Raw genomic sequence first — 10,600 nt, 5'->3', positions numbered from 1 at the left:
GTATTTTACATTGATTTGCAGTGAGTCAAGGGTCAGTGCTCCTTCTCCCTCCCTCCCCCTTCTTCCTGGATGGGAAGGTTCTCAGGGGAAACCCTCAAAAGTCTCGAGTTTTCTTATGTTTCTGTTTTGTATTTTTTTTGGTTTTTAAGCTGTAAGTGGGGGTCCCCCTCCCGTGCAATATTGCAACGTACTGTTGTATCAACAAGAAAGATAACTAAATATCACTTAAAATTGCATAATAAATGTTACCAGAGATTAGCGGTACTTGAACCATTGAGCAATTCTGATACAAAGCAGAAGGATGTGCGACTTACCCTTATGTGACACCAGGATTCTGTGAGCAAATTTCCTTTTAATTTACCACACTAAAAACATAAATCTGCGTTGAGAGCGCAGAGAAATTCGCCGAACTCGAGTTCGGTGGGGAAAATCCCTCAGTACAACTACTGGCCCTGTCTGACCGTAGAGGGCTCAAACTGTCGAAATGGCGACCCGTATCGCTTTGTTGAACGCCAAGAGAAAGTAAGCAAAGTTTCCCTTTTTATCATTTCATTTTGTTACAGTATATATGATTTATGGTCTACGCTCGTATACCATTATTGTGAGTGAATTTGAAATGGAAAATAGACCATAGGGTTCGAGCGGTATGATACATTCTTGTGCAGATAGAACTGCCCGGGCGGGTGGTCTCGAACCCCTCATGAAGGGGATGAAGTCGCCAGCGCATGGGGCGCGATTGGAGCTCGCTTGGCTTTGGCAGGCGACTTCGGGGGAAAGTGATTGCGTAGGTATCGTGATCACACAATGCCATGTGGTTTGCAAAGGGACTTTTTTTTTGTATGTGTGAAAATACTGGAGATATGACAGTTTCGCCCCGGTTCAGACGATTTCCCTCTTCTGTTGTCATTTTCAGCAGAGCTGAGAACCGAATGATTGTCTACCCATATTGGCAATTGCCAGAAATTTGTGATAGGCCTAATTTTTGTTATTATTGGGAATATTGCTGCTCATCATGATCTTGGTCCATTGGTATTGGTAACGTTAGATATAACGTTAGGCCTAACGTTAAATAAAGTAAAAAGTAGACAAGACGAGACGAGGTAACAGGCGTGTAGATCTCAGTACTGGAGAGTAGAATTTAAACCTGCACATGAGGGGGGTGGGGGGGGGGGGCTCCTGCTCGTAAGGATCCCTCCTCCTCAGAGTCATATTAATAAGCATGGCCGGGAGCGGGCCTGTTCACTTTTCATCCGCATCCGGCCATCTCGCATCTGACAGATTGTCGCAAGTTTGCACTTAAATTTTTGTTACACACACATGCTCTCTCTCCATGATCAAAATATGAAACAAAAATTCTGTCTGCACTTTTTGACAAAAAAAAAAAAATCAAGATACATGTATATAATCAACTAACGTTAATGTGCCGGGACCCACCGAAACAAAGGTGCCAGTGGGCTGGCTCATCTCAGTGCAGCGAGCTGCCGCACCTAAAATATTCGGTGTGGCTTTCGCCTCACCGTGCACAAATCAGCCCTGTTAAAGTGAAATCTGACATAATTTTACAAATTTTGGTAAGGAGAAAAATAAAATCAGAGCTAACCTGATCTTGTACATAATTCCAAATTACAATGTACATGTACTATTCCACACCGATAGAGTAGTTGGGTACCAGGTACTCAAATTTGTCAGCAAACAAATCACTTTGTAGGTATTTCGGATTAAATGTCTTCTTGAATTCTGCTGTCCACCAGCCTTTGGCTGCCTTTCATGCATATGTCCCGCTGCATTCAGCGCAGACAGTGCGCAAGCCATGCAAGCTGTGGGGTTTTCATAGCAAGCTTGCACATGCACAAGAGGATCAAGCTTTCTGTTCCGGTACATAGCATTTTATTGCATGGTTTGTGCACTGTCTGCATTGGATGCCACGGGAGGCATTCAGGAAAGACACCCAAAGGCAGTCGGACAGCGGAATTCACAAAATGCAATGAGAGATGAGTATGATATTGGAAGAAAAAAAAAGCAACCTCCCAGAGTACAGACTAGAGATCACAGCCAATCAAAAAATATTATATACCAAAGTGTAAGAATTATTTTACATATGTGCTCAATGGTGCGTCAATATGTTTTCCTGAGTTTGTGGTGCATGCACAATACAAATATTCCCACCACTCCACTTTAGGACGGAAAGAAGGAAATCAACAACATCTCTTCAAGTGTGATTGAAGGAAAATTGACCCAATGAGGGAACAGGGCCTGTTTGATCTACTGTATGGTAAAGCTTTCAGAAGGTAAAGACATGATGTGAACACTGAAAGTGTGTATTTTATTTCTTCGATTTTGATTAAGGTATCATATCTTCCCTTAATTGCAGTTGAGATGTAAACTTACACAGCTGTTCTTTTTTTATTAATTGTCATGATTGCACAGTCAGACTGTGCAGACTAAATTTGCTACTCAAATTGCCTGTCAAATATGCTATTCATAATTTGTGTTGCCCACCATCTTGCCCTTGAATTGCAGTCAAAACAAGGAGAATGTGCGATGCCAGAAGTGCCTTGAGATGGGGCACTGGACTTACGAGTGCACGGGCAAGAGGAAGTACGTCCATCGGCCATCCAGAATATCAACACTCAACAAGAAGCTGAAGCAGAGGCAGCGGGAAGAGAAGGAAGGAGCACAGTAAGTTTGTGGTGGAATACAGTGAATACACCTTGGAGAAATGGTAGTGGTTGGGAATTGAATTGCTCTTTAACCCGTTAAGGATGGGCTGATTTTGCTACACCATGCATTTCCTTCAGACACTTGCCCGAGTATACTCGGGACTCGTCCTCAGTGGGTTATTAGCTTATCTTGTTAAATTCTTGGTACAGTGTAAACTTGATACAAGTAGATCTGATATGACAAAATACCTGATACGTGTATAACAACCTAATTTCTCGGGTCCCAGTGAATATATTTTCTTTCTTTTTTTTATTGTTCATTGACTAATATTCAAAAAAAAAAATCTGATATAGAGAACAAATTGTCTTGGTCCCAGGGGTCTTGTTATACTTACTTTCCACTGTAAATTGTAATGTACCTTGGTCTAAATGCAAATTGTGTTGTCTCAAGCATCAAGCAAAGGACCTTCATTTGCTAGCTGGCCATTTAGCGATTTATGTAGGAAACATGTTTGCATGTTGCACAAATTTTCTTATCTAAATATTCCGTTTAGCATCAAAATTGGATACTGTATGAAACTTTAAAAAGATATATACACGTATGTACAGTTGAAATATCGTGTGTTGGAATGTATTTTTCTGGTAAGTTCTGGACAAGTACTGATTGAGAGGAGCTAATAGCCTGTCATAAACCATACTTCTGAATTTTCATGGGTGAGTGAAGCAATGTCTTTCTGATTTCTCCATATTCACAGAGCCGGAAAGCCATCAAATGGTGAAAGCAATTCAGACGACGACAGTGAATCATCCTCAGGGACCATCGACTCTGATTCCTCATCGACAATCACTAGCTCTGAAGAGTCGAGTGACAGCGAGTCAGAGGGAAGCTCAGACAGCGATTCAGAGTCGGGATCGTCAGGAACCAGCGACTCCGACTCTGACAGTAACAGCAGTGTTGACAGCGTGCCACGGAAAAAACGCAAACGCTGATGCTGGAATAATCCTTTTAATAGAGACACCTAATGTGATGTTTGGAAAAAAAAAAATAAAGTACTGTGAGGCATCTATGAGTTTAAGGATTCTGAGTTGATGTTATTTATTGCTGTCAGGCTGCAGGAAGAGTGGAAAGATGCTTGGAGTCATTCAAGATTACGAAACTTTGGAGACATTGGAATGACATTTGCAGCCGGCACGTATAGAGTGTTACAAGAGCCATCATGAAACTCTGATGGAATTGCTACATGGTGCAATACATCTTGTCACAATTGATTTGCAATCCAATCTTCAGGACATCACACATGTTTTGTCACACCATCTCAGCCAGCTGAGATTGGTGGTGGAAAATATATCACTATGCCAATGTAGAGTACAGTATAATAAGACCAGTTGATGGGGTCAGCAACGCGAGTGAAAATCTGTTGTCATATATATTGGTATATTGTTGATGACAAATACCAGTGAAAGGTTACAAAGGTATGTATATGATGTTTTGACATTATTCATGCAGATAGCTCAATTGCAATACAGGGTGGATGTTAGAAGAATGATTACAAAGATATGGCTAAAGATAACATGGTAACAACCATGAAATGAATACCAGGCTGGCTGAATGTGTCTCTCCTTTGAATCAATTACTGTAAAATTGGATATTTTCACGCAAGGAATTTCTTGTGCTCGGCTGGGTAAAATGAATTTTGCATGTTTTTAATTCCGCGGAATCGGGACATTTTCCACTGGAACATATGGCATGCAAAAATGTTTACATGCTTTTATTTTCCACTAGTTTCTAGTTGCACGAAATGCGCAAAAATTTCCATACCGTGAAAATTTCCACTTTTACAGTACAGAAAATACCTGTAAGTACATGTAGGTCCAAACCAAAAGGCTGCCTTTCAGATCGTTAGACACTCAAATTACACATTGTGAAACGTTAACTGTGTTACAGTTCACTTGGTTCAGTCATTTTGATGTTCTTTTTGTAGATTGTTATGCATTTGCGTGTTTTGTTAGACATCTGGCTTTAATGGTACATGTATTTGCTTGCCAAGAGATTTGAAAGAAAAATATGTTTGGGGGTGAATTTTGTCTTGTCTCAATAGGGAGTTATCCACAGCCTAGGTAAATAAATAATGAGATACAAACGTATGAGCACTTGGCACAAGCAATGTATTTGAGTATGCAGAGATGTACATGCTTTGATGCCTTGTATGGGATGGCAATGTATTTAATGCAAGTGAAGGTTTCTTAGTAAGAATGAATAAGGAATGTGATTTCAATGGTATGTTAAGATTGCATTTTCATTTTAGATTGTTTCATGTGATGTATTTTTTTTTTCACACTCACGATTACATGGGGCATACTGCAGCTTTGCGTTGTTTCAGTAAATGAAATATTCCATGTGATTGTTTCATAGTATATGAGAGTCAATTAGCACTGTTCTAAACTTTATCAGTACATTGGAGGGATTTACATACAGTGTACTAAGTGTGATATATTATGCTCTACTCATATTGAGAAGTGCACATTTGAAGAGACTTTGCAAAGATATCTTGGAAACATATGGATTTTGAAATGTGTTTCATATAATTTTTGTGCTTTGCAAGCTGAAGGTTCTCTGTTTTTCCCACAATATGATAATGAGCTTACAGAGAAATATCAGCTTTTTGCTTGCAGGCATCACAAGGTATAAAGGTGCAAGTATATGATAAGAAAGATTGCTGCTCCAAAGGAGGGAGTATGTAGTTTATCACTCTACATAGATTACTTTCTGACCACTGGACATACTGTACATGTTGCATATTTCAGAATGTAACAAACTTGTGCTCACTATAATGTAAATTACAGTGGACTCCCGTCATAACAAAGTCCTAGGAACCAGCAATTTTCTTTTGTTATATCAAAATTTTGTTGTAGCCAAACAAATAAACAAACAAACAAAAAAAATGTAGAGAATATAATGTTGCAGTCTGAATTTTTATTGTGTTGTTACCGGAATTCGGTTATAACTGTGTTCGTTATAACGGGAGTGCACTGTACACACAGTCACTAGAAGCAGTAAACTGTGGCCATGCTCAGTAAGTTTAAACATACATGTTAGACATCACCCTCTGTCTTTGCCTGATACATGCACGTTATACACTTGTTCAGTTTCTTATCAGTCTACATTAGTGTGCCAAAGACCAAAGCGATGAGTTTGTGAGATTTGATGGATTAAAAAAGGTCTGGGAAGTCTATAATCTCCATGAGGACTTATGTTAACTGCAAACGCAGGAATTTTCGCAGTATATAAATTTTTGAGTATTTTGCACCACTTCTGGCTGGCATGAATTCTAAAACCCGCAAAAATATCTTCACAATTTTCTCTGCACATTCTGAATGGGCTGACAATTGCGCAGCGCGAATATGTTTTTGAGCTGCTCAGCGCAAAAAAAAATTAATCACACGAAAATATTGATGTTTACGGTTATAATTTGTAGCATTGCTCATCAGTATGGGTAAGTAACATGCCACCACTGCTCACTGTAATAGCTGATGTCACTTACATTTGGAAGTGGAAGGAAGGAAAGACTCCTCTGGCTTTGGATACACTTCTGGAGTCGGGTTCCGATGCAGAGTGCAGTGGGGACTAGACAGGATGTCGATGTGGGGGTTGGGTGTTTTCATTTGCAGTAGGTTGTCTGAGGATACTTTGTATCAAAGTCACAAAGTGTATGAATATTCTGCAGTAAACTAGGGTATGACATCAGCGGTTACTCGGTTTAAATAAGAACTAAAAGTGAGCGTCGGACAAGTTAACATTTGATATCAAGCTATGTGCTGTTCACTGTAGAATCAGAAATTTTCGTGCGCATGATATTTCAAAAAGTTTGCGAGGAGCCAAGATTCGTAAAATTAAAATGCACATGAAAGTTCTATTATATACTATGCATTGAATGCAAGTGGTGATTCGCGAAAATTTAATGCCACAAAAAAGTTGTTGGCTCCATTTTGCAAAAATTTCAGGCCGCAAATATTTCTGGTTTTATACTATTCTGAAGCAGACTTTTGCCCTCAGCAAACAGAGAGAGAGAAAAAAAAAATGATGCCTTACCTTTAATTACATTTTTTTTTGTGTGTGTTTTTTTTTTATTGCTACATCTTATCAGCTGGTATGGCAGGTTCAAAAGTGATATATGGTCATTGATTTTAGTTCTTGGTAACGATTACAGTGAATTTGTTTGCCATATTAAAGCCTTAGTCTCCTATGTGTAGTGTAGTGTTTCCCTATGATGCAACTACAGTTAAACTCGCCTAAGTCGACATCGCATATGTCGAATAATCGCGCAAGTCGATGATTTTAAAAAGTCCCGATTTTTCCCCATTGACTTACGTGTAATAATTCACTCACAAGTCGAATTTTGTAAGTCGAATACTCGCCTAAGTCGATGAAATTCGAAGAACACTTTCACGGAAAAACCATTAAATTCACTGTGCCTAAGTCGAATAAGATTTTATTGTGCAATGAATCACTGTCAAAATCACGAGACGCCAGTTTTTGTTTACGTAAGAACTAGCCCGACCAGACAGGTGACAAAAAAATGATCTAAAGTATCAAAATTCAAAGCGATCGCATGCGATTGTTGAACTCTCTTCGTGTTTGGAGGTCCGCTGGTACAGCCCTGTCGCGCTAGCGCTACGTACGTACAGCGACTTTGCTGTGTATAATTGTGCGTACAGCGACTGGGTTGTGTATAGTCTGTGTATGTTTGCAGTCTGCGCTGTGCAGTGGATGGATGAAGCTGCTGAGTTTTCAAAGCGGTAGGGGGAGAGTTACGGGCACGGGTAAATCAGAAGTACACCTCTACACGCATTTCAAGCCACGGTATGGTAAACTGGAATCAATCACTGCTCAAATATCGTTCATATTCACTTCCCCAAGGTTTAACAAGGGTGTAAAGTAATCGGACCTGTGCCAATGCTAATGCACTGTCCATGCAAAGTTAGCCGCGGCCATGCCGGGCGACCCGTGCTGCGGCACACCTCTCCAGCTCTCGGCTCCAGAGTAGACAACATACATGTACATTATACATAATGTACGTGTGGTGTGACTGTTGTTAAGTCGATTTTTTTCGACTTACGCACAAGTCGAAACTCGCCTAAGTCGATGTGTTTTGCTCAGTCCCGAGAAGATCGACTTATGCGAGTTTAACTGTATATGTTATAGGCACCTTAAATTTCTCAAGCATGATGTCTGTTGATGTGCTGAACGGCAGAAATAACCATTTTGGTCTGAAAAGTGAAAATAACTATAAAAATAAACACTTTTGAATGTATAGTTCTCTCAACAAAATCACAAATGAATTGTTTCAGGCTCTCCTGTCACTTTTTAAACATATTTTGATGTAAGAGGAGAAAATAAAACAACAGATCTTTAGAATTCAACAGACTGAGACTTAACCGAGTCAAAACAGTGTACTCTTCTAGACTGTGACATGTGTTGATGTAAACATAGCCCCTGTCAGCTCACGTAATCCATACATGTACATGTTGTGTAATTTGGTCTAGCACAAACCTGTCCAAATTAGTGTAGGCCTACAAATAGTTACTATTTTTATTCTGACAATCTCATCGAAGAAGAGAACCAATTTATTTCATATACCTAATGTGACAAAGGCTGTCTGTTCATTTCACAGTGCATGTGTATTGTATTAGGTATATTGTATTAGGTATAGGTAGATTCCCCTGTATAGGGGAATCCCCAGGGGTAGATTCCCCTGTATAACCCGCTGCACACATACATGTAAGACATCGAACACCAGAAAGACTCACAGCTTACCTTTTGTAATGATCACTACTGCAGTCATTTTAACGCCTGTCAGAATTTGCTCGCATTTGGATTTACAACAATGGCGGGCAGACTAGTATCTAAATCAACTGGATGTTCATCGCCATTACTGGTACTATCAATGCAACATTTTTAAAGAGTATAGGAACAAGACACATGCTTTGTACTCTGCATCTTGACAAGAGGCAGGAGTCCCCCCCTTTTCATCTGTCTGTAATGGCATGGTGTTCCCAATGAGCAACTTAGCCAGTAGAGAGATGGACATTCATCATTGGTGTGTATGTCACCACCACATATGTAGTACATAGAATTTTGTTAGTAAAGAGCACTTGATGGAACGAACTCTCGCAGAGAAGTAAGTTTTCTTGCCCTTAAGGTTTCTTTGTACATGTATTTCATGTGTTTCTAATCCTGGTACTGTATAACATTATTTCAACATAACAAGTGATGACACTGGTCCACCGTTTTTTTCCAGTACTAGCATACATTCAGATTTCATCTAGCAGTTGCCCTGTTTCCTAAAAAGTTGATATGATAGCAACTCTTGCTGGATTGCAAATGTCATGGTAACAACATGATCTAGCTCCCTGATTGGCTGTTGCTATGGGAAACTGCCATTCCAGCAAGAGTTGCTATCCTAACATCTTTTATGAAATGGGGCCCTGGAAAGACTCACCCCCAAAGAGAGTGGTACCATGATCTAGAAGTTACCACCTCCTTGAATACACAAGGAGCCAGATCTATTTCCCTAAAGTTTGCATTACAGCAATTGTGATGATAATAACACGGAAATTGCGTGCGTGGTACAAGCCTTTCCTTTATACATTATAGGAGGACATTTGTGACCCTCTGCAGCAAAAGGATCCGAAAGTCGGAAGAGGACAATTTTCTGAAATGACATATCATTATTCCCTTACTCTTCCACTTTGATGTCATATATAACATGACTCATAAAAGTGCTCGGTTGTGGAGATATCGATGATTTTATTAGGGCATGTCGAGTGGTTTAAGAAATCAACGTTTTGAGAAAAGCGCCTTCAAAGTTTTCCTTCCGACGCTATGATCAAGGGGATGATCATAGCATGATCAAGGGGAAGCAAGACAGTTTTCACCGTTCGACATTAGAAGGTACGCTCCTAGCAACTTCCGCGATATTCATTCAAGCTTAGCGCCAACAGTCTACGCACGACCAGTCAGTAACCAGGATGCCACGCACTGACAAATGAGATCACTTCCTCGTTGCTAGGGGCGGAGTCTAGCTGCGGCGCTAAATCCAAATCTTCGGACACGTTTCTGTTCCATTCAAAGTCGGAAAATCATGGCCCAGAAAAATGCTATTTTCTTGCCTTTCCTTTGATCATTTAGCTTCGAAATTTCGGCAGATGATAGAAGATACAGTAGACAACAAAATTATGTCAAAGAACAGAAATCCGAACGTTTTGACGGATTTTGATGATCTGACTTCAAACTTGGATTTTCTCGGCTCACCCATCAGCGACTTTAGGATCCTTCTGTTGTAGCGGGTCACATTTAAATGAGTTTGAAGAGGAACATGTTCAGTGGAATTACAAGTATGTATTTATAATTAGGAGTAGTACGTGTAGCTGTGCTGTAGAGATTTCCTATTTTGTGTGATTAGTAACCCTTACAGAAGATAAAAAATGTCTGAAAAGGGAGGGATTTTAAATGTGCCATGAATTATCGCTTCTGTACATTTTACGCAAATTTTGTTACTATACACAGGTATACATCTTCCCCACCTTGTTACTTATTAATCCCAAATCTGGGATATTTTTGTACATGATATCTATGCCATTACCCATGCAGTTGTCGCTCATCCGTAAATTCCTGCCCTTCTTTGTCAAGACGGGGCAGTTTTTATGGAGGTATGGCAAAGTTATCAAATAAAATTTGGCAAATATGCCATCAGATACTATGTTTCCCATGCTGTCCATGTTGTTCAACACTTGTCCAGAAATTCCATGTCATCTGCATGATTATACTGTACATAACTGAGCGGAACTGGGTCCAGTCACTTCCCTTAGTAGGCACTTCTTCAAGGGCAAAACAAACGTGAAATACATTTACTGTTCATAAATAACACTTTATTTGGTCT

The 10,600-nt window shown here is 39.8% G+C and overlaps 1 protein-coding gene across 1 annotated transcript; it reads left to right on the top strand.

The window, feature by feature from the left end:
• Positions 1–483: 483 nt before the first annotated feature.
• On the top strand, positions 484–10,395 carry LOC140234674 (uncharacterized). Its single transcript, XM_072314708.1, has 3 exons — positions 484–522; positions 2,521–2,679; positions 3,416–10,395. Exons 1-3 carry the CDS (start codon positions 485–487, stop codon positions 3,648–3,650), a joined length of 432 nt encoding a protein of 143 aa, XP_072170809.1. The 5' UTR covers position 484; the 3' UTR covers positions 3,651–10,395.
• Positions 10,396–10,600: the final 205 nt, after the last annotated feature.

This window comes from Diadema setosum, chromosome 11, assembly GCF_964275005.1.
Source record: "Diadema setosum chromosome 11, eeDiaSeto1, whole genome shotgun sequence".
Lineage (NCBI taxonomy): Eukaryota > Metazoa > Echinodermata > Echinoidea > Diadematoida > Diadematidae > Diadema > Diadema setosum.
This window is presented reverse-complemented; position numbering and strand designations above follow the sequence as displayed.

Excerpts from the sequence above, each read along its gene's own strand:
- LOC140234674 (XM_072314708.1), top strand. The coding sequence starts at position 485 with ATGGCGACCCGTATCGCTTTGTTGAACGCCAAGAGAAA. Across the intron at positions 523-2,520 it reads TTGTTGAACGCCAAGAGAAA|TCAAAACAAGGAGAATGTGC; the intron begins GTAAGCAAAGTT and ends CTTGAATTGCAG. Across the intron at positions 2,680-3,415 it reads GAAGAGAAGGAAGGAGCACA|AGCCGGAAAGCCATCAAATG; the intron begins GTAAGTTTGTGG and ends CCATATTCACAG.